General features: G+C 41.3%; 1 protein-coding gene across 1 annotated transcript in view; it reads right to left on the bottom strand.

Annotated features, from left to right (window-relative positions):
- CARS2 (cysteinyl-tRNA synthetase 2, mitochondrial) overlaps positions 1-24046 on the bottom strand; it is a 74999-nt gene extending 50953 nt beyond the window's left edge. Inside the window, exons 1-7 of the mRNA XM_063459798.1 lie at positions 23681-24046; positions 21826-21876; positions 15117-15234; positions 12420-12491; positions 12141-12246; positions 11478-11561; positions 7339-7468 (exon numbers count right to left, since the gene is read on the bottom strand). Coding sequence (XP_063315868.1) covers positions 7339-7468; positions 11478-11561; positions 12141-12246; positions 12420-12491; positions 15117-15234; positions 21826-21876; positions 23681-23901 — 782 coding nt within the window. The 5' untranslated portion in view covers positions 23902-24046. The remainder of the gene's footprint in view (positions 1-7338; positions 7469-11477; positions 11562-12140; positions 12247-12419; positions 12492-15116; positions 15235-21825; positions 21877-23680) is intronic.
- Positions 24047-24796: the final 750 nt, after the last annotated feature.

Raw genomic sequence — 24796 nt, 5'->3', positions numbered from 1 at the left:
TTATTTAATGATCCATACGCCCGGAAGATTCACAATACATATTATGGGCCATGGGGTGCTGCATTCTGTCTGCCTTCTGCCTCAGCGCAGCAACTTAAAGACCCTAGTTAGGGTATATGTCCACGGTTCTCATGTTTGCAATACAACAAAAATGTCATGCAGTTTTAGTGCTTTTCTGATATATCCTACACTACACAAGCATAACAAACTTATGTTAAGCCTTAGTGACATGTAATATGTCCGGTGGGGGCCATGGACTGGAACACTACCGAATGGATAATCATAACCTATCCCCATCTGGCCTACTTACCTAGGAATGGTGTGTGAAATTAAACATAGTTGATATGTAAACAATATGTCATGTAGAATGTTATATACCACTGTATTATAACAATGTGATACGATATCAAAGATTGTTACACTATCACCAGTATATCAGTATATACGACTACAATTCGTAATATTGTCTCACTGTATTTGATAACCTCAGGTCATGTACGTATCATGTTCAATCTTATCTTGTCTTACGTGAAATGTATTTAGCTGTGATTGAACCACAGTATGTGGTATGCTTTCGAATGTAACCACTAAATGCATAAATACAAAATAAAAATAAATAATATAAAGTGAAAAAAATATTAAGAATTTAAAAACTCAACAAGTTATACTCTCAAATCACATGTGACACTGTGAATAGTTACCAGCCCCGTCTACCGATCCTAAAGCTGCTGTCTGGGAGTTGTTTTAAAACATGGCCTTAAAACCAGACACTGAACAGACATTTACAATCATTTGCATTTTCACCACAACTACCACAAATTAAACCCCCTTTCTCTTTGTGCATTATATTTTGATTGTTGCCCTTCCAACATAGCCCTGTACTCTGTTTAAAGGAACACACCATAAACCTAAAGTACTTTAGGTTGCTGTAGTGCGTTATGTGTGAAGCAGTGTCCTCTTTATTCCCCCATTTTATATAAAGTGCAGATTTTAATAGAAATTGGCACTTCTATAAGAGATCTGCGGCTTTGCATGATGTTTTTATATATACCCCGAATGAAAAATGCTAAAGTAAATGCATTAAGGTTTTCATTAGGAGTAGATCTAATATAGATTTTTTTCTTATTTGGGCAATGGAGAGTCCCATTAAACTTAACTTAAACCCTTGCAAGTGATGGTTTTACTTTAACAGTGCTCACACTACTGCTAGGGAATCTGGGTAGGCATATGTAAACAAGCTCAACAAAGAACCACATTTATACATGGATTCAACAGCTTTGAAACAACTCAGTAAGAGGAGCAAAGCCAGTGGACCACTCATGTGATTTTAAATGTTCAAAAATCCTATCCTTTAACATGGTTTCCATTACTTTCCCCACTACTGAAGTAAGGCTTACTGGCCTATAGTTGCCCGACTCCTCCCTACTAACTTTCTTGAGAATGGGCACAACATTAGCTAACTTCCAATCTTCTGGGACTACTCATGTTAATGATTGGTTAAATAAATCTGTTAATGGTTTTGCTAGTACACCACTAAGCTCTTTTAATAACTTTGGGTGTATTCCATCAGGCCCGATTTACTTATTTGTCTTTACTTTTGACAGTTGAAATAGAACCTCTTCCTCTGTAAACTCACATGTAACAAATTACTAATTTTCATTTTTTCCTAACTGATGCCCCTTTTCCTTCATTTTCATCTGTAAATAATGAACACAAATATTCAATGAGGAAGTCAGCTATATCGGGCGAATAACAGTTATAAAGATGTCAATACTACGACACTTCAATATCTTCTACATACTTCACAAATTCCTTTACCAAAAAGTTACTTACACAACTTGCAATTTTTATTCATTAGATTTTATTTGGAATAAGTAAAATATAATAGTAGCATACACAGAGGATATTTCAGAAATCAGTTAAAGACATGAATCTATGGTTACCAAACTTAAAGATGTACTATAAAGAAGCATCCTCACAACTGCAGACACACCCACCACAGTTTGTGTATATTGAATCCCACTGGTCAACACAAAAAAATTATAGGATACTTACTATAGATACCAAAACAGTTGAGACAGTGTTATCCAGAAATGTTACTTAATACAGTGGAAATGCTTGTTACTTGGGACAGGGTATAATCATCCCTATGTGCACAATCTAAGGCTCATTAGCGACACCGATGATATCCCTATAACTAGGGGTACCCAACTTTAATCATAGTATAAAGATATTAAGATATTGAGTCTGACTCACTTACACCCTTTATAAAATAGAGGACAATTTTGCCCCTTCTCTGAACTACAGACATGATATAAATTAGATAACAACATGGTATTCTCCTACTTATAAATCAAATCACTGTTAACCTCTGTAATGAACCTCTTGTATTTCGTATATTCCGTTTGTTCGCACACTCCCGAAATGCTAGAGGCCTAAGTGATTATAGCCCGTTCGCATAGTTTGCTGGTTCATACTCTCCCGAAATCCTAAGGTCGGGGGAAAAATCAATCGGTTTGCATACCCAAACATCATAAACATCATAAACATCATAAACACAGGCAAAACATGCCCAAAATACTCCCACAACACGCCCAGGAGTCTCTGTGTCTGGGACATAATTAGTTTAAGCAAAGTACACTAAATTATCTCCAAGGCACTAGACGTACAAAGTATAAAACATAAAATACCCCAAAATACAGATAACACAAATAGGAGCCCCCACAAATATTTTATCCCCAGATAGCCTGGATCTGAGCGCTCAACATATTTTTAAATAGAGCTTAGATCCCACAAACACATATGAATCGCCACCGGGGTAAAGTTTTGACCGACCGCACACGTGGCGTCTGCCCAAATAGGTTCCAGAGAATCAGGGTTAGTGGTTGGTCATCTTTGAGAGTTCCCAAACTAACAAAAAGTTGAGCGGTTCCCCTGGCTCATAGGTAGTGATTGTTCGCCTTGTTCATACGCACAATCCTACTGAACAGCGTGCTCTTGACTTGTCGTGGAAAGAAGCAGGCGTTCATACCAAATCACTGGTGTTCTCGGGGTCAAGTGTCCGCTTTACAGTTCAAAACACTCGACGACCAGGTACTGCTGCCTGCTTTCGCTAGACAAGATGGCCACCATTTTCCAGTGCACTTTTTGTTCTGTTATATGAACGCCACACAGTGAGAGCACTTAAGTTTGTGGTTTCTTTGAAGTTAAATGAGCCAGGGGGATGGTCGGTGTTCGGTAGACTAGTCTGCCGAACGCAGGGAAAAAAATAACTGAGACAAAGAAATATGTGGTTTATCACAACCTCCAACAGAAGGGAATACTGGACAGGCCCCACCACAACATGCCCGGCCCTGATGCCCTACTGGGCCATGATTGCTCAGATGTTGACATCTCTACCAAAAACCAGATTGAAGCCTTTACCTTAGTATAAATCGTTTATTCATGTTTCCAGAGATATGAATAATGTAGCCCTAAAAGTGATGTATCAAGTTCTTATTACTGCAAATACATCTGATAGCCAAATTGTGAATACCAACCTGTAAAGAACTACTCCAGCAGATATCATTAAACTGGACATATGAAGGAGCTGTGGGAAGTATTTCCATCTCAACAATCCTGAGGGTTTGCAAAACAGGCACTATGTAAAACAAAGATATATTTCCAATATTGTTCTCAATTAGCGTTTGTAATATTGAGCACTGGTTCACTTGAAAGATTATAGACTTCGGTAATGGGGGCATATATATATATATATATATACACACACACACACACACACACACACACACACATATATACAATCACATAATCACAATATACTAGTGTGACGGTATAATCCTGTGACCCGTCAATCATTCCCTTTTCCCATGAAATAAAATAGCCAAGTAATCCACAGAGTAATAAATCGCTGGTAACGCCGAATAATCCACACATGAGCCAAAGCCTAATGCTGGAACAAGACTGATTTACTGAGAAACAGGGCACACAATTTATACAGTACATAACTCCTCACCTGGGCCAGTCTAGATAATTGGGTTTGAGCAACTTATCAAACTCAATTATCTAGTGGCCAGAAAAGTTAAAATTTTTCACAATTATTAGAAACATACTTTATGCATAACATCCCTGGGTAGCTGAGGGTGATGTGAGCAACATATCCAAATTTCGTGAGAATCCGTTCGGTAGTTTTGGAGTTATACCGTGTGGAAGTTTGACCGGCCTGCCACGAGGTTGTAGCAGAGTTCCACGAAATCAGTGGTGCGAGCCGGTCTCTGTTCGGATGAAAATTGCATGAAAACCCCCATAGATCTAATCTAGCTGGTTACATGAGAGTGCTCCCCTCGTTCAGCAGATTGAAACTCCCAAACGCCATTCGTGTACAATTCGTGGAGATGGGTCAGATGGGACTTCCATGGGGGACCTGGGCTTGCTGGAGAGCCATGCCGAAAATCGTTCCACGCTCTCTACGCCTAAGTCCCGCTGGCCGGCCGTTCGGGAGTTTAAGATGACCGGCATCCATTGTTCTCGCCATGTGTTCGTATCCCCGAAATGGCGGCCACCTAGGATCACTCAATTAGCTTGCGGTTTCAGGTAATAACACGGATTCTAAGTTCTAATTGCTACCCAGGGTGCTCTTCGTTTGGTAAACTGACTTTTTACCGAACAAGGGAATTTAACGAAAAAGAAAGTAACGAATGAACTAGTAATAAAGGTGATAAATCCAACGAATACAGTAGCAGGGAGGGAGAGAACCGATTGAGTGGAGGGTGATTCTTCACAACTAGCAAGCAACAATGAGGAATCCTATACAGACATACCAATGCAGAACTGACCACAAGCAAGCGCACTGGTGAAAAAAACAAAAAAAACACAAATACAGGGAACCTCTGCTTGATACACACAACCCTCTCTGCCATACCCCACTCAACATTAATTCCAACTTTTATCTACAGAACTAAAGAAACCTTAGTTATGTTTCAAATAATTGTCACTTCTTATTCCATGTGATTTCCAAATGACACGGACAAATTAAATTTGTTTAAGAGGCATCACCAAGGCAGAGGAGCTAAAGGGGCTCATAACTTCTCCTTGATTTATTCAAGGATATGTAGGGTGCATAAGAAATCCTTTGACTCACATGGATTGTGTGGATTAAGCTTGACCGCCATGCAGAGAAGTCGTATGCAACCAGAGCTCCCGCCAAATGGCTCAACCCTTCCTGGTCGCAATTCAGACAAGCTAACCGGGTTCCACACCTACCCACCCACGGAACCCTCGGTGGGACCAGACTGGGGCATCATGGTGGACTCTCCGTACGCACTAGCCAAGGCAGGTCTGACTTGCGGCCTAGCAGTTGATGCGGGGCAGAGGACTCGGCCGGTCATCCAGTCTCGAAGACCTGCAGACCGTCGGGGGTCATCACGGTCCACCATGGCACCCTCACAAGCCTGTTACTATACACGTAGGCCCTGCTGGATGGACGCAGGCGGGAGGAAGCAACAACACTCCGCATACCTAAGATGGCGGCAGTTCACACCACGATGTCTCATACAAACAACGCTGCCTCACACACCAGAGTAGCAGGCTGCTAACGTCCTGGACCGACTCTGTGCAGCGACTGAGTGGCGGAAGCCGAAAATGTTGGTGGCAACAAACTCACAGCAGCAATCAGAGGAGAGTGCCCCAGGACAAGCGGCGGCAAGAAGCCTTACTCACCCCCTCAAGCACCAAGCGCCGGCACATAGAACGCAGCGGCTGTTGCATGACACTGAAGCATACTGCTCCGGCCCCTTTCTAGCCTGACCTGGGACTGAACAAACCGGCCACAAGAGATGGCGAGGGCTTGAATGGCACGGACTGACCCTGGGACTAAACCCACCTGAAGAGCACTAATCGCTCCTTACACAGTCACAACCTTTCTGCCACACATCCCCTCTGCTATCACCACCAGGGATTACCTGCTGTGAAGCTAATCCTGACTAACGATGCCGTGGTCTCACATAAATCTAGCACTCCAGATCTAAACATCTTTCATTAAGCTGGTGTATCACTTCTGTTTATCAGTTTTGTTTAAGCTTGTGTAACACTTACCTACTCAACCACAGTGCACTTAGTCAGCATAACGTAGGATTTGATGTCTAGCCTAATGGGCACTGTACATGTTTCACTCTTTAGTTCTCCTAATCATTTCCCTGATTTAAAAGCCTGCTATACAACTTACTTTAGCATGATCATCCATATGTCTGGATAGTTAACGAAGACAACTCACTACTCATTTCCACGTAATTTAGACATGTTGGATAAGCCTGTGACCCTGCTACCTTATTTAAAAATGTGTGCGGTAATTATATATGTCAAACTATATTCTTTACTAATCTTGTTACCGCTGCTGTGGCTTTGCAAAAGCATGTGTACAATAATTGCACCACAAAAATAAAGATTTTTTTTTTTTTAAATTGTCAAAACAACATTAAAAATAGGAAATGTTTGTAGTACTCAATGCAGGATGCCATTTTCTATTTGTTGACTAACCTGCATATTCTACATTCTCTGCAGAACTTAAAACACCGCCCTGAACCAGTGCTGGAGAATATCACAGCGCCTATGTACTTACAAAGACATTTAAAAAAAAATAAAAATAAATAAAATCCTACCAGGCACACCTCCAGATTGGTGGAAGCAGGAAGTATAGGGCTTAAAGTGTATCTGTCATCAAAAATAAACTTCACGTAACCTGCTTCTACATAACTCTCTCCATCTGAATCTCTTTTTAATTTTCCCTGACTGCTCTAGTTTTCATAAAATACACACACAAAAAAAAACAAGAAATACTTTTCGTTTTGTAGAGCTGTCCACTTGAGAATAGGCAGAGCTTAAAGCAAGGTTCTGTTTCACAATCTGTTACAATCAATCCAATCCCACAGGAGTGCAAACACCAGGCATTACGGGTAAAGAAACATTATGGCTGCACCCAGATAGTGAGATTCAGCACAAGGAAGAAAAGATAATATAATTTAAGGTGAGTGGCAATGAGGGGAGCACAATTATTATGATTACGATTTTTACGATTACTGGCAATAGGAAAGGAAAACAGAAAGTAAATACAAAACGTGAGATGGCCAGGAACATCTTACCAACTCTGAAAGAATGTGGCTATCTGCTCCTAAAGGCTGCAGATATCAGACATGCAACCACTGTTACGTGTTACGGATTTAGAACACTACTGATGATCCTCTTTGATATAGGGGCTCATGGCACATGACAGTTTTATTTATTAGTAACAGAATATTAAACAATGTTTTTCAGAGCACTTAGCATTATTATTTATATGCCAACCTTGCAATTGTGGAGCATTCAATATGCCAGCCAGGCCTTCCTTTACCCCATGGAGAAACCCAGAATGGCTCTTCAGATTTGGACGATTTCCACAAGGCAAAATCTCGGATTTGTCGCTTATCACTTGCAGCTGTTAAACATATAATACAACATCCTGTGTTGATTGGCAAGGAACTATTATGTCATTCACAGCAATCAGTTCATAAAACTTTGAAATTCATTGAAGGGTTACAAGCTTCATGCCTTATTTCACAAAGACTCCCTTTCCTGACTTGGACATCCAACAGGAAGCTCTAATGCACCATTCTAATGCTGTTGACACATGCTAGCGTAAATAACCTCCATCATTCCAGGGCTTATTGAATTACAGCCTACATTTTTCTCAGCCAGCTACATATTATTCACATATACTTTTGCAACACTTGTGTGTCCTGGCAGACATCATCTCATGAAGCACTAGGTGTGCTCAGGCATACAGAGTGATGCCTACACAAATTTGTTAAAATAATTTTGATCCATTAGCCAAGTATTTCTGTACTCCCACAATAAAGTGTGTGTGATGTAATCAGTTGTAGCAGTACTGCTATGAGAGTTAGGGTTTGAGGGAGTTGTAGTTCAGCCAATAGACTGTCTTCTTTGAATATAGAGAATAATCCAGGCACTCCAACGAATTCTAGGGTCTTTGTCAAGCTTGACAAAGACCCCACGGGGTTGAAACGTTGCCTTTCTGTTCTTTGGTTCCAATAAAACTGCCTTGTTTGGAATTCGTTGGAGTGCCTGGATTATTCTCTATATTCAAATTTCACATTTGGTCCCCTTTGGTACTGGGACTTGTCCAGTATAGCACCCAGGATTCCAGGACGAAGGGTTGAGTGCGCTTCCATTACCTAAATGGCTAATAGACTGCCTTCTAGCCTATCAGTGAGGAAGATGGTTACAGAGTGTAAACTAGACATGGCTCTTTTAAAAAGCCATTGTACACGTGGATCCCACCTGTATAAAATGTTGTAATTTTGTTTTAAACAAAGGATTTTTCTAAATCAAGTCTAAAAAGATAGATGTACTCAATTAAAATACATACATTTTACTGCATGAAAGGAACGAGTGTGATAATATAGGAACGAAAGAGCCCCAAAGTGGACAGAAAGAAAAGTGACAAATAAGAGAAAAGTATTCAATAATGTGAAAAATTAGTAGACAGGATATACATAAAACGGATAGATGGAAAAAGCAAATGCATGAGATGTATCTGGGCAATAGTGATGTCCCGAACAGTTCGCCGGGAACCGTTCGCCAGCGAACATAGCGTTATCGTGGTTGCGAACACACGCGATGTTCAGTCCGCCCTCTATTCGTCATGGAGGTGGGAGGGTCTAGGAGGGAGGGTCTGCTGCTGATTGGCTGGAATGTGTCTGCTGACTGTGAGGTACAGGGTCAAAGTTTACTCAATGAGGACGAATAGGGGCGGACCGAACATCGCGCGTGTTCGCGGTTGCTATGTTCGCCAGCGAATGGTTCCCAGCGAACTGTTCGGGACATCACTACTGGGCAACCATAACAGAAATGACACTGAATATCAATAAAACCAAAGCTACCCACAAGTAATGCAGGAGACAGTGGTACTCAGACCCTTGTCGATGAGAAACAGCAAAAAAAGAGGGGGCCCTAGGGAAGCACGGGACGGATATAGTGTTGTTTTTTTTCTCTGTTATCTTATTGGTTAATCTTTCTTAAATAACTTGGGCTGCTGTGGAGTTCTAGTAAAGAGAGACCTAAGCAAATCATCGCTTCCCGTCATTACTAAAATGAAGATTATAGGCACACTAAAGCAAGCATAATCTACAATTATAAAACATTGATTGTAGCTCGTGTGTGTTAAATTATCATATCTTCTTTTGCATTTCAAATGTTGTGACAGTCCTTTAAGAGCTATTATAGCTAGCTTAATTTTGTATACCATCGATAACACCTGTTCGATAGATCATACAGTCATTATTTGATTTATTGCTTAGAGGTAGCAATGCCTGCTCTAAGTGTAATAGAGCAAAATCCTGATTATATTTTGGGGTATATATATCAAAATGTTCTGAAAAGTGGCTGTTAAATCCCATCATTATTTTGAAAAGCTTACAATAACTTGAGAATGTTAAAACTGGGTGAAACTAAAATATAAAACACAAAAATTGTAGGCCACAACAGACAAAATGTAAAATTCTCAGTCAGCTTTGTTTTCTCTTTGGCTATTTTGACCTAATATCTTACATTCCGGGACAGACTGACAGTGGTTTGGGCCCCCGGGCAAAATTAGGACCCGTATACGTGCATATAAGGTGAATGTATGCTTATGTGTGTATATTCACTGTGAGCCATGGTGTAATTGAATATATGCATGTCTTTGTGTGTCATGTCAGGATATGTGGAATATTCATTTAATTCAAGGGAAACTATAGTGCTAGGAAAACAAAGGTGTAAACGCAGGGGGGATAGTGGGTGTAGGGGAGGGTACGAGGGCATAGCATAGGATGCAGAGTGATAAAGGTCATAGTGGGTGCAGAGTTTAATAGGAGCTTTAATGGGTGCAGGGAGTAAGAGGGGTTCTAGTGTGTGCAGGGGACATGGGGGCAAGGGGATAAAAGCTGCAGTGGATGTCGGGGGCAAAGGAGCTGTAGTGGTTATAGGGGCTTTAGTAGAGCCTATAGGGGATGTAGGGGAGGGAAGGGGCTGTGGTAGGTGCAGAGGAGGGATAGGGACTGTAGAGAGCAATAGATGCAGTAGTAGGTGAAGGGGAAAAGGGCTGTAATGTTCATAGGGGCTGTAGTGTATGCGTTTAATAGGGCTTTAGTTGATGCAAGGGGGAAAAGGGGCTGTAGGGATTTTAACGGCTATAGTGGGTAGAGATTTTAGGGGCTGTAGGGACATTGCAGGGGTTATAATGGCTGTAGGAGGTATAGGGGATGTTGGGGGCAGTGGGGCTGTAGGGGGAAGAGGGGCTGTGTGAGGTAGAGGAGCTGTAGGAGGTAAAGGAACTCTAGGGGGGTGGAGGGATATTATAGACTGTAAGGGGCAATGGGGCTGCAGGAGGCAGAGGAGCTGTGGTGGGTAGAGGGGCTGTGTGAGGTAGAGGAGCTGTAGGAGGTAAAGGAACTCTAGGGGGGTGGAGGGATATTATAGACTGTAGGGGGCAATGGGGCTGCGGTGGGTAGAGGGGCTGTGTGAGGTAAGGGGTCTGTAGATGGTAGAGGGCTGTAGGAGGTAAAGGGACTGTAGGGAGTGCAGGGATTTTAAGGGCTGTAGGGATTTTAAGGGCTTTATAGGGTAGAGGGGCTGTATAGAGGTAAAGGAACTGTAGGAGGGTGCAAGGATTTCATAGACTGTAGGGGGCAAGGGGACAGAGGAGCTGTAGGGTGTAGAGGAGTTGTAGGGGCTGCAGGGATTAGAGGGGCTGTGTGAGGTAAGGGGTCTGCAGTGGGTGCAGGGAGTTTCAGGGCTGTAGGGGGTAGAGGGCTGTAAAAGGTAAAGGGATTCTATGGACTGTATGGGGTAGGGGGACTGCAGGGGGGCAGATTATATAGATTTTTAATAAAATAAAAACTGTATACCCCTCCCTCAGCCTTACCTGTGGCATGTTGTTGCAGACACAGCTTGCTGCATGTAACACTGATCAGACAGCTCCGCACGGCTAACTGAACTTTTGACACATGATGTAATTTCCTATATATCGAGCCTCACGGAGCGGACTAATTTGTGTTACAGCTAGCTCTCCTGTCTGTAACGTGTTCATCTTTCAGGCACACTGAGAAGCAGCCTAGTGGGTCTTTATGAAGGCCCATTAGGTGTCTCTCAGTGTGCCATGCTGGGACCTGACAAGGTGGAAATTAATTTTGTAACATGGGCCCGCGGAGTGTTGTGCGGGCCCCTTGCTGTGTGCAGGCTGGCTGGGGAGATTATTGAACTCTCCAGCCAAGCCTCACCTTCCTGCACAGCAGGCGGGCCCCCAAGAGCCTCGGGCCCTCAGTCTATGACTGATTTGCCCAAGTGCTCAGTCTGCCCCTGCTTACATTCACTTTATATTCCTTTAGTTATACTTTGTGAATAAACCTGGTAATGTTTTTTACTCCGCTCTTAGTTAAATTAAATACCTGATTCACTTCCAACGTTTGTCAGTGCACCCGTAAATTTTCCATATCTTTCTCCAATTGACTCAATATCAAAGTACACGTTTCCTGAAAGAAATCATACAGCTCTGATCAGCATTCATCAATTAATGTGTGTATTCTTTGTAACAACTATAAATGTATAGTACCATGGTTATAACACACAGGACTTATTACTCCTTTTCTATCTAACAAGAGTTGATGCCAGCTCTGTGCACTTCAGGAACAAATTAAGTTCTAATGGTATAAAAGGCACATAGTATGTGTTTCACCCACCCTACACAGGATATGAATAGAGTTCAAGTGAGAAAATTAAACGAGAAAGTAAAAAAATTAAATGAACATGAGCTTAGCTGACTTGGAGAAATTTTCCAGTTCTGCTATTTTGGCCTTAAATTTGAAAGTGACCTTGAATTCTAGGCACTTTTCACATTAACAAATAACCCTGTAAGTGATTTTACTAGATTGTCTAGATTGAACAGTTGCTTCATCCTTAACTTTGCAAACTGTGTTTCTGGAATGCACTTAGTGTCCTATTATAAAACGGCTTTCTCAATATCATTAATATGATCTAAAACCTGAAAATCAATGCAGCACACAATCAAATTGCTAGCGTAAAACAGTTAATTGTATGTTAGAGGCCATTACCTTGAGGTGTAGTATAGGCATGACCATTATCAATAATCTGCTGTATGAAAGATATGATCTGTGGAATATGCTCTGTAACCCTCATATATACAGTGGGTGGAAGAACCTACAGAAACAATAGAAAGATATTCTGAGTAATCAAACATCAGTGTTCCCACAAACAAACTAGAAATTGATCGTTCTAGAGTATTGTGAATATAAGATTTTCAAAAATGTGTTTGCAATGACCAGAATGAACACCTAGGTCAAATTGACAAATAAGAGATCCACCCTTTATACCTTCAGTTCTGCCATGTCTTGTTTAAACTCCTGCTCATAAACACGAGCCAGGGCCAAAGGGGATATGTTCAGCTGTAACAAAAACAAGAGCTAGGTTATGTTGAAAAGGAAACACTCCTGCACTTTTTTTTCCTTCTTTTAAACTATTTTATGCAAAAATTCTAACTATAATAAACAAATAACTCAGATGATCTGTTATACTCTTATACATCATTCAGGTTTTGCCGCTATTGGCTACTACCAATAACGGCTGCTCGCAAAGATACCAACCTCTCGCAGATTATCCACTTACTGTTGAAAGGGACACTATAGTTACCAAAAAGAATTCAGGTTAATGAAGCAGTGTTGGTGTATAGATCATGCCCCTGCAGTCTCGCTGCTCAATTCTCTGCCATTTATGAGTTAAATAAACCTTGCAGAAGCCTCCTGTATGTAATTAAAATTCAAATTACAGAGCAGAAGATATAAATGTCTAAAATAAGTTAACATCTAAATGAAAAAAATATTTTGTTTTCATGCATGCTGTGTGAGTCACAGCCAGGGGAGGTGCGGCTATGGCTGCATAAACAGAAACAAAAGTTATTTAACTCTTAAATTGCAAAGAATTGAGCTGTGAGACTTCATGATCTATACACCAAAACTGCTTCATTTAGCTAAGTTATTTTGGTGACTATAGTGTACCTTTAAAAATAACTTATAGTCACAAGAACAACTATAGCCTAATGTAGTGGTTCCGGTGTCTATAGTCCTTCCCTGCAGGCTTTTTGTTGTTCAGAAAAAAAGGCAGTATTTACATTACTGCCTAGGGACACTTCCAGTGCAGCACCTTTGTTCAGTGTCTCCACGCTTTGCATGGAGATACTGAGCTTTTCACAGATAGATGCATTTATTCAATGTATCTCTATGAGTTTGCCCTTGGTGGCATTTGGCTCCAGCCCTCCTCCTTGGCTGAGATCATTAGAATTGACACTCTCATCCAAATTAATTGGATTGATTGAGATCATCAATTCTGATTATGTCAACTAAAGTGGCGGATCAGGGCAGAGCCTGCGACGGCAGACTGGAATAAAGGTAAAGCTTTTACTATATTTAGGAGAGCAAGGGGGGAACGAAGGGGCTGAGGCGGGGGGGAGGTAGGTAGTGATATTTACACAATAGGGTCAGGAATACATGTTTGTGTATAGTGTTCCTTTAACCCCTTAAGGACCAAACTTCTGGAATAAAAGGGAATCATGACGTGTCACACATGTCATGTGTCCTTAAGGGGTTAAACAAAAGACAGGAGGAATGTTTAAAGGCAGGTTGTCACAATGTGTTTCTGTACTTAAACAGCTGACATTAACATGGTGAAAAACGGTGAGCAAACCAAACGGATTGGATTCCTTGCTATGTGCCTGGTTATGCAAAGGTTCATAAAACCTCCACAGGTAGGGATGGGCAGATACACTGCCTCCTACATGCTGCATGTATAACCTACAGAGCAGGATAATTATGTGAAGTTTTATGTTGAAGAGGGGACTTTGTTGCAAATCTCCTAAAGATACCCTGGATTTAGCTCTTCCTCTTACGCCAGCAGCTGAGCCGTGCTTGTGGGCATTTTAAGAACATGGAGGACTGTAACAGTTTTTTTTTTTTTTCGGGGGGGGGGGGGGATATACCTGGACCATGATTATATTTCCTGTGATGATATCTATTCCTATCAAAATTTAGTTTAATAACTCTTGGCTTGTTTATTGTAAGATCATTTGGTTATTGACACCACAAACAAACAACGTGTATACTGCTATTAGTGCAGTATCTGTGGTAAACTATATCAGCAAAGAATTGTGAATGGAAGATCTTACTTATAGTATTTTATCCAACACCATGATGAAATGTGTTGGGTTTTGTGTAATTTGTTCATTTTAGGCTAACCTAAGACACCCAGAGACATTAGGTTCCTGGTGTACTGGTAATGGTCAGGCACTGGAGTGAGTGTGGTGCTTCAGTTAAATGATACCCTGTGTGTTTGTGCCTCCTAATTTAGTTGAAGCAATAGATATTTAGCAGTTTACAATATTATTTGTTAGTATAATGTGAGAAGGTTTTTATCATGCAAAAAAAGGTTCATAAATACTTTGGCCTTAATAGGGTCTACGAGTGTATATCAGAGGTTCAAAAAATGTTTTTGGCTCAAGATGCATATCAGTAAGAGAAAATGTCCAAGACATATTTACTTTTTATCTTTTAACAGTCTTTAGGAGCTTTTAAGTGTCATATAGATAGAGTGGGTGAAACACTGCACATATACACTTCATTCTAATCAATGAAGAGGTCATTGTACTTGGCATAACCCTCTAAAGTTACAAGCATCTTTTTTCCTCCTCAGGTTTATCTTGCGCCGGTCTCTCATAGGGACAACAAACAAATTCAAATAACACCCCATATTGTTTTTTCCACTCATCCATCTATATTTAAATGTTTATTCTCCATACCTTTAAATATAATTAATACTTCCTTTTTTATTTAATTTTTATTTTGTTGCAATGTTTTACAAATAGATTTAATCATCAAACCTCCTCCAAGTTGATAAAAAAAAAATACCCTCACGTGTCATTCTTCCTCCAGGATTCTGAAGTAAACCACTTCTCTATTCAAACTTAGGTGCCCTCTCTATTGATAGATATACAATTAAAAATGCTCTAGCCACCGCTTTACCTCATTGGATTTGTTGATTATCTTGTCGTCAATATCAGTAATAACCATCACCATGACAACATCGATTCCGAAGATTTTGGTTAGAATTCTACGAATAGTGTCCATTCGAACATATGAACTAAAAAAGGATAGAATAAAACAAAGAATTGATCATCTAAGAAATCTCAGTACATTCTCATGCAAACAAAGTCAAAGGCACACAAGATAAGAGCAGGCAGACAATTATCATGAATAAAAATGTCGTATTAAGTAAACTTTGTAGCTGCATTCAGAATAACTACAAAACAACAACAATTGCAGAGGGGAGATTGTTAAAATATGTGATCGGAGAGCAAAGTGCTAAAAAGAGGAGCAAAAGGAATAGAATTTTTTTTTTTTAGAACATTTCTCTAGAACTGCACTCTTTTATGGCCAGTAGTTCTTTTATATAATGTGCATCAAGAAAGTACTCCCTTCATTGTTTTCATGTTGCAGTTGTATGCAATAATGTTTAGTGGTTAATTAATCTCCACTCAATACCCTATAATGACAAAACCATAACAGGATTTTTAAAACATTTGGAAATGTATTATACATAAAACACTGAAATATTACATGGATATAAATATTCAGACCCCTTGCAATGAGATTTGAAATTTAGCTCAAGTGCATCACATTTCTCTGGATTATCTCAGAGGTTTCTATTGGCAAGCTCAATGTCAAATTAATTTCCTGCAGAACTCAGAAAAAGGATTGTGTCGAGGCTCAGATCTGAGGAAGGCTACAAAAAATAAATAAAAAATAGGTAAACAATTGTCTGCATTGAAGGGTACCAAAAGCAATGTTGCCGCCACTATTCCTAAATGAAATAAGTTTACAACAAGGACTCTTCAAACTGAGCAATCGGCAGAGAAGGTGTAAGAGAAGTGACCAAGAATTAGGGCCGGACCAAGACATTGTACTGCCTGCATCCAAGGATGAAATGCTGCCCCCCCCCCCACCTCGCAACAAAACATGCTAAAATGCCATTATGTTATGCAGTGTGTGAAGTGAATGCAATGTCTGTTTGCATCTGTGTGTCCTGGATGCTGCGTCTGTGTGTCCTGGATGCTGCGTCAGTTATTGTGTCATGGATGTGGTGTTTATTATATGCAGTGTGTGTATTGAATATATTATCTGTGTGTGTATAGTGGATGCAGTGTGTGTAGTGTATGTAGGGTGTGTGGTGGGTGTATGTGATGGATGCAGTGTGTCTAGTGGATGTAGTGTTTGTATGTAGTAGTGTCTGTGTAGTGGGGTGGGCAGTTTAAAGTAAATTGGGCTTATCCTCCCTCCCTCTTACCTGGGAGTTGGAAGGATGGAACAGTGTGTAGGAAGGTGACAGTGAGGGAGGGCAGTGTGTAGGAAGGGACATAGAGGAGGGGGGGGGGCAGTGTGTAGGAAGGATGCGGGGGGCAGGGTGTGAAGGTGACAGTGATGGGTGGCAGGATGTGAGGATGACAGTGATGGGGGCAGGATGTGAGGGTGACAATGACAGTGGGGCGGCAGGGTGTGAGGGTAACAGTGGTGGTGGGCAGGGTGTGAGGGTGACAGTGCCGGTGGTGGGCAGGGTGTGAGCATGACAGTGGGGGGCAGGATGTGAGGGTGATAGTGGTGGTGGGCAGGGTGTGAGGGTGACAGTGGTGGTGGACAGGGTGTGAGCATGACAGTGACAGTGTGGGTGTGACAGTGTGGGGTGCATGGGGAGGGATGTGACGGGCTGTGGGGAGGCTATTGAAGGGCTGTCTTAGAGCTGAAATGTAAACATTGCAGTTCTTTGGAACTGCAATGATTTACATTGTAGCACTAAGTGCAATAGGGAGACAGCACCCAGACCACTTCAATGAGCCAAAGTGGTCTGGGTGCCTACAGTGTCCCTTTAAGGACATGTGCGATACCTCACTTCCGGTGTTTTCTTTTTGTGTGTTTTTTATATATTTTGATTTTATATACTATTTTGTTGCTTTTTATGTTGTAATAAAGTTAATCCTTTAAAATTTAATTTATTTTAGATTTTATACTCTATTACCCACTGGCTTCCTGGTCCTGCAAATCCCAGGTGGGGATTATACCACCAACTAGGGATCGACCGATATTGATTTTTTTAGAGCCGATACAGATACCTATAATCTGTGAACTTTCAGGCCAATAGCTTACCGATATTCTGTACATTTACCGTATTTCTTTTTTACAAATCTTATTTTATTAAGTGGTAAATGCACAAAATATACATGCCAGTCAGATTTTTTTTTGTTTTTGAGAATATTTGTGTGTGTAGTGGATGCAGTGTGTGTGTAGTGGATGCAGTGGTGGGTAGTTGATGCAGTGTGCTTGTTTGTGTAGTTGATGCAGTGTGGATAGTGGATGCAATGCGTTTATGCAGTGTGGATAGTGGATGCAATGTGTTTGTGCAGTGGATGCAGTGTGTCTGTGTGTGTAGTGGATGCAGTGGTGGGTAGTGGATGCAGTGTGTTTGTGTGTAAATATGTGTGGTAGGAAGTGGAACTCCCCTCCTGCCCCCCCCTATTACCTTCCCTTCTTTTTTAGTGCCCCCCCCACCCTAGTGCTCCTTTTCCCTTCCCTCCCCTGTACCTCCCTTGATGTTCCTCTCTCTCTCCCCCCTAGTGTTCTTCACCCCCTTTGCCTGTCCCAAAGTGTTCTTCACCCCCCCTTCCCTGCCCATAGTGTTCTTTTCCCCCCTCCCCCATACTGTCCCTTACCATCCCCCCTCCGTCCCATAGTGTCCCTTACCACCACCCCCCTCCGTCCCATAGTGTCCCTTACCACCCCCCCCTCCGTCCCATAGTGTCCCTTACCACCCCCCCTCCGTCCCATAGTGTCCCTTACCACCCCCCCTCCGTCCCATAGTGTCCCTTACCACCCCCCTCCGTCCCATAGTGTCCCTTACACCACCCCCTCCATCCCATAGTCTCCCTTACCTCCCCCCCCTCCGTCCCATAGTGTCCCTTACCATCCCCCCCCCTCCGTCCCCGCTCCCCGGTGTGTCTCCTGGTAGCGTGGCCGGGCGGAGCAGATTCAGTCTTCTGTATCTAGCCGGACTGACAGGAAGTGCTCTCTCAGTGAGCACTTACTTTTAGTCCGGCCGGGTACAGGAAACATGCGCCCATCTCCTGCTGGTCACTCCGATCTTTGTTTCCCTTTCTTTTGAGATACCTGGTACTACAAGAGTAAATAGTGTACATATACATTATTGTGACATTACCAATTCTCTTTTTTCAATACACCATAAGCAAGTTAAAAAACAAAAATGTATTTCTGGTTCTTAGAACACCATACAAGAGCCTCCCATATGTAATATGACCAATCTGCTGATCTGATAACTTGACATTGTCACCTTATCAAGCCTTCCACTGGTTACCCTTCTTCCTGCTTTGTAATTGTTGCAATGACCGGTCTCCGTTCGAGGGATTTTGTACGAAAGTTTTCCAAAATCTTTCAATTGTAGAATGCTCCCCTTTGTCGGTAGTTTAACTTCCGTTAACACCGTTCGTGTAGGTAGTCGGGAACTTGAACGGGCAGCAGGTCTATCTTCACTGACACTTGCGGAAATGCCTGGCTGAAATCAGTTCCAGGCATTCGACAACAAATTCCCACTGCCTGCGTTCGGGAGACAAGATGGCCGCCATCCATTGTCTTGACCATGTGCGTTAGGTTGCACGAAATGGCGGCCACCGAGAAGAGCATTCTATTAATTATTTCCTTTGTGATTTTCGTACAGGATACTTAACGGTCCAAGTTCTAGTGAGGATCTGGGGTGGTCCTAGTTCGGGAACCGAACCAGGTGGAAACAAACAAAATAAAACAAATAAAAATCCTGCGAAATAAGCCAAAGCAAGTGATGAGGCCATTCCTTCACATTTATTATACCAGGATATGAAAAATCCAGCAACCCAGATGTCAAGAAATTGAATCATGATGGCTAAAATAAAATTTACAATATTCTGAATACTTGTACACAAAACGGTTTAAGTCTCGCATTATCATGATTATTGTCCATATAAAAGAGGTGGACAGTGTAAACATTTTGGACGCATATAATGCAATGATTTCAGACTTGGCACAGCTTTGCCTCCTATCCTGGCTTGCTCCCTTCTCAACCAGGCACCTAGATCTGCAGCACTTGAAACACAGGTAGACATTTTGCTACCATCAGCACTCGAGGAAATTGTATCCAATTTATATACAATGTCAGTGCTGGTTGTAAAATCTAATGTTATCAACGCATTATGTAACGGAGGCTGATACAGCACACTCCCTGCATGATGTATCTTTTACAAGTCCTAAAACGTGGCTAACTTATCAGAAGCACATGATTTAGTCAGGGGTAAACAAAATTGCTGAAGAAATCCAAATTTTGCTTAATTCGTGTTTAAAATTCAAAAGAACAAAAACTATTTGACGAGTAAATAAAAGTAAATGAGATGGGGGAGAAAAGAAAAAAAAAAAAAAGAGAAAAAGGACATTCATAAACTAAAATAAATGTTAGTCCACCATCTTCTGGTGTTCACAGCACACTACATCTTTCAGACACATTCGTATATATGAACCATAATCATAAGGTACATTTAAAAATATAGAATTGTATACAACTGCTAACAATAGTCTCAATAATAAGAATTATTTTGTGTCCATTTAAAGCAGCCCTGTCACCCAAAAATTACAATTATACAAAGTGCATGAAATACTCATAGAAATGCATTGGAATTTCACTGAAATTCAAGACAGTCAAAAGATATAAGAAAAAGTGTTAATGCAAAATTCGAACTTGATAAACTTTCACAAAAGGTGGAGCTACCGCTGTCAGGTTTCGTTAGTTCTTACAACCTACGCTAGCGACAGCTTTGGGAACCAGTTATTGTCGCACTCATTCCAACACAATATCTATGAGGTACTGCAGTCTCGGAACATATTGTAACTAAATTGTTCTATAATCTATATGAAATAGTTGCTAAATTAAAAAGAAAAAACGTGAGCAGTCAATCTGATAAAAACAAAAATGCTATAGATTTTAAATTTAAAGGGACTCTGAATGACTAGATGCCCCTCAGCTACTCATACATATTTAGCAATCTGAAAGAATGAAAAATCTATGGTTAAATGCAGATTGCATCTGGGTTCTCAAAAATGTACTAGTGCGGAATCTGTACTGCAGTTGTTTGCATGGATTTGTGAAAGAGCTTATCTTGGCATTTCATTTAAAAAGAAAAAAAAAGTGAAATACACCCCAACAGTTTCTCCACAAATATATAAACATAAATAAATAAACATAAATTACAGCCAAGTACCAAGTCTGCATTTATTCGGTCTTTTGATTAAAAATTAAGCCATTTCATTTAGGGAAACTATGGCATAAAATATGTGATTAATCCACTGTAAACAAAATTTACAGCCCATTATTTAACAAGCAATTAATTTGTGGGTGCATCACTGATAGCAGCTTTGATTACAATTACAGATCCTTTACTGACACACGGAAACAAAAAAAAAATAACAAAAGAGGGAAAGATAGTGATTATGATGCCAGGAGTGCCTTGAAGACATCACATCATAGTTAAATTGTTTTATGGTTTGACACCTGTCTGGGTTTCACCGGACGCCTTGATGCTTCTTTTGGTCAGTTTGTTCAGTACAAGAACTAATTTGACATATTCATTGGCTAAGAGCACTCAGTGAGGCTCTCAGCCATTGAATGAATGCCTAAATCAGCATTAATATTCTCCAGCGCGTGAAGACCAGAGGCAGAAAAACTGCACAGAGGGACCCAAGTAAGTGTCAAATCATGCTAAAACAGTCTGACAGATTATCTTTGGACAGCATCCTGACACTCCAAACCCCTACAGCAGGCCCTCATGGCAGAACCACGATCTAGCCACCCTGGTCTCCTCATGCCTCCCTAAATATAGTAAAATCTTACTAGTATTGAAGTCTAGAGCTGCTTGCTTTGTCACGGTTTCCTTTTGACCTGCCCACTGCCTGCTGACATCATCAGAAGTGGTAGCCTGATCCAATCACAATGCTTCCCCATAGGATTGGCTGAGACTGACAAAGAGGCAGATCAGGGGCAGAACCAGCATGATTCAAACACAGCCCTGGCCAATCAGCATCTCCTCATAGAGATGAATTAAAACAATGCATCTCTATGAGGAAAGTTCAGTGTCTGCATGCAGAGGGAGGAGTTTGGATGCGTTTTAGGCAGCCATGACACAGGAAGGATCTTTAAACAGCCATCTGAGGAGTGGCCAGTGAAGTTATCACTAGGCTGTAATGTAAACACTTCAATTTTTTTCTAAAAAGACAGTGTTTACAGCAAAACGTCTTAAGGTAATGATTCTACTCACCTGAACAAATCCAATAAGCTGTAGTTGTTCTGGTGACTATAGTGTCCCTTTAAAACAAGCATAAGGCAAGATTGAAAGCTACAGGAAGATTAGATTGGCTGCAAGATTTTAGCCACTTCCTGGATAATGCTGTAGGCATTGTATGATAATTAGAGCAAAGTTTCATACTACAACAGAGAGATACTTAGAAACAAGGATGTAGTATTCAATTTGGTATTTTTTCATTATCTGTACAATTTACATAAAATAAATATCTAGGAAATTGTTACTGAAAGTAACCCCCTATGGCTTCCGTGTTGTGTATTTCCAGGTACAAATCACTTGTAACTTACCTTGCATGCCCAAGATGTGAGTGATCATACACTGTGGGTCCACAGCTATACCTAAAAAAAAAAAAAAAAAGTAGAAACATGTTATATTGGTTGGTACACAACAAGCACAAAAAAATAAAATAAAAAAGCAGTAACATTTAATTATCCACGGATTTCATGCATGGGAATTTTTTTTTAGAGAATTAAAATCTGTGTATAGGTGGTGTTACAGAAATACTCCAAGTACCATAATGCCCAGTTTAGATAGAAAGCTGTAATGGAGGTATGGAGCGGTTTCTAAAACAGTTTCACTACTTACATTTAGGGGGTGCCAGGGCACTTCTGGCACCATAAACACTACAGCGTGTTGTAGTGGTAATGGTGCTTGGAGTGGTCTTTAGGAATTTTATTTTTTTAACGATTATTATATGGGCAAAATAAATTTCATTATTTAAAATGGTTTTTTTTGTGTTTAAAATTAGAGCCCTTTCTTTATATTAAAATAAATAATGAAACTTTCCTTTATTCTAGTGCCAAGACTTATCACTGCAGCTGATACACTTTCTTTAAAGTTACAAACCAATGCTACTTATAGAGAAACATTGAAAACTATATCACAGATGCACATGGTCAGGGCGTTCATAAGTGGTTAGCCAAATGACAGCTCAGCTTGCCATTCTTTTAAAGGACCACTATAGGCACCCAGACCACTTCAGCTTAATGAAGTGGTCTGGGTGCCAGGTCCATCTAGGTTTAACCCTGCCTGCTGTAAACATAGCAGTTTCAGAGAAACTGCCATGTTTACAATAGGGTTAATCCAACCTCTAGTGGCTGTCTCATTTGATTTTCACAGTGAGAAGACGCCAGCGTCCATAGGAAAGCATTGAGAATGCTTTCCTATGGACAGGATGAAAGCGCGCGCGGCTCTTGCAACTCATGCGCATTCAGCCCATGACAGCCGACGTAGAAGGAGAGTCCCCAGCGCAGAGGGAGCCCGGCGCTGGAGAAAGGGGAGTGTTTATCCCCCTTCCTCTCCATTCAGCCCGGCGGGAGTGGATCCCTGAGGTTGGGGGCACCCTCAGGGCACTATAGTGCCAGGAAAACGAGTTTGTTTTCCTGGCACTATACTGGTCCTTTAAGATATGCAGTCATGCTGCTTGCAATGTCCTAAAGTCACATTCTGTGCCATCATGCTCTGTATGGTGACACCGAATGTCAAGACCTTTTAAAATCAAATAACTTGATGAAATAAGTGGACAACCATTAGTTGACGTGATTCTCATCCCCAATGCTTCTGTATGTGGAGTGTGTCTTAGAGTTGGAAAAAAGTTCAGTAAACCTCCTTTTTTCAATTTCATTTAGGGGAGTTGCTGAAGCTAAATAGTGAATAAAACAAGATACTGTTAATAAAACATGTTGGTAATCCTTATTGCATAGTGGCCCTTTAAGTTTTGGCAACACACTGTGTTTGCAAGTTTATTTAGCCCCTTTTTCATGAGTCTATTGATTCATATAGCATGTATCGGGGATTAATCGAGGTGAGGGGCTTGTACAACCAACAATGCTCTGTTGTGTCACTATACGTTATCATCAGCACTGGGGAGAGCCTCAATGATATAATGCTATGTCTACAGCTACTGCTGTGAAAATGAATAGTCAACGTGGTAAACTTAAGACTAAACAGGTGGAAATCAAAATTTCTTCAATTCAGCTTTTAAATGACTGTTTAGTAAATAACTACCAATATGCCTAAAACTACTCATGAACAAGCCGCATAGAGCACTGGAAACCCACTGCACACAATGAATTAGAACACAGTATGCACGGTGCTGCTGTAAGTAAGACTAGAGCACAGTACGGGACGCTAGCTGCTAACCATGTTGCAAGTGTTGGGTTCTGTAGTATCAGCGGTTCCTTCTTTTTGCTTAGACTGTTGTAAACGCGGATTCCTGTGTCATGTCCACTAGGTGGCACCCAATGTCCGGAAGCTGAGGCGTACACGCTGTGGACTCGTATATTCCGGTGTCCTGCCTCCACGCCGGGTGGTTTATAGGCGGCGAGAAGCAGTCTGCAGCCTGTCCGGATCAGGGGCCGCATGCTGCCGCCTGCCCGACACTCACTTCGAGCAAAGAAAGTGCCAAGGTTCCAAATGGAATGTGGTGGCTCTCAGAGGCAAGGAGAAAGCTCCACAGACTGTCAACCAGCTCCTCCTCTTCCTCTTCTCCTCCCCACTGACAGCCCTGACCTCACCGCTGCTCCTACACACACACACACACACACACACACACACACACACACACACACACACACACACACACACACTCTGATGGGTCACTGGATCTGGCACTGTGTGTGTTTACTGTACAGGGAGAGCGGTCAATCAGAAATGTCCCTCGCCTACTTGCACTCTGTTATTCCCGTGATATATTAAGCTGCCGCATTGTGTTTACAGGGCGGTGACTCCCGCTGTGACTGGAGCTGTCACCAGCACTCACACTGTAACTACACCTGCGGGCTATTGCGGTTCTACCACGTTTGCTCCTGTCAGCTGGGACTAGTGTTGCCTGCAAGTGATTTCACAGAAACGGCCACAAGGCAACTTTATTTAATGTTTTTGAATCAAGTCAGACACAAACACGGAGTAATGTCCTTAGTGCAGAGGACAGCCTTTCCATATAAGCAGAAAAACATTCACTAGAAATACTGGCTGTAAGTGACCCCAGGGACGGACTGTATATATGCTTGTGAAGGTGTACCGTGTATTTGGTTGTATGTACATGTAGTTAATGTATGTTTCTGTGTGTATATTCACTGTGAGCCCTGGTGTAAGTGAATATATGTAGGTCTTTGTGTGTAGTGTCAGGATATGTGGATTTAGAGTATATTTGAATATGTTTTTGTAAATAGGGTAGTATTAATTTTATGTGGTTTGAGTAGCATGGCACTATGTATAAGGGGTGAATTTAGGCAAAGTGTTTGTATGAGGTATGCA

Source organism: Pelobates fuscus, chromosome 1 (genome assembly GCF_036172605.1).
Source record: "Pelobates fuscus isolate aPelFus1 chromosome 1, aPelFus1.pri, whole genome shotgun sequence".
Taxonomy (NCBI): Eukaryota; Metazoa; Chordata; class Amphibia; order Anura; family Pelobatidae; genus Pelobates; species Pelobates fuscus.
Note: the sequence above shows the minus strand (reverse complement) of the source record. Positions and strands in the feature narration are given on the sequence as shown.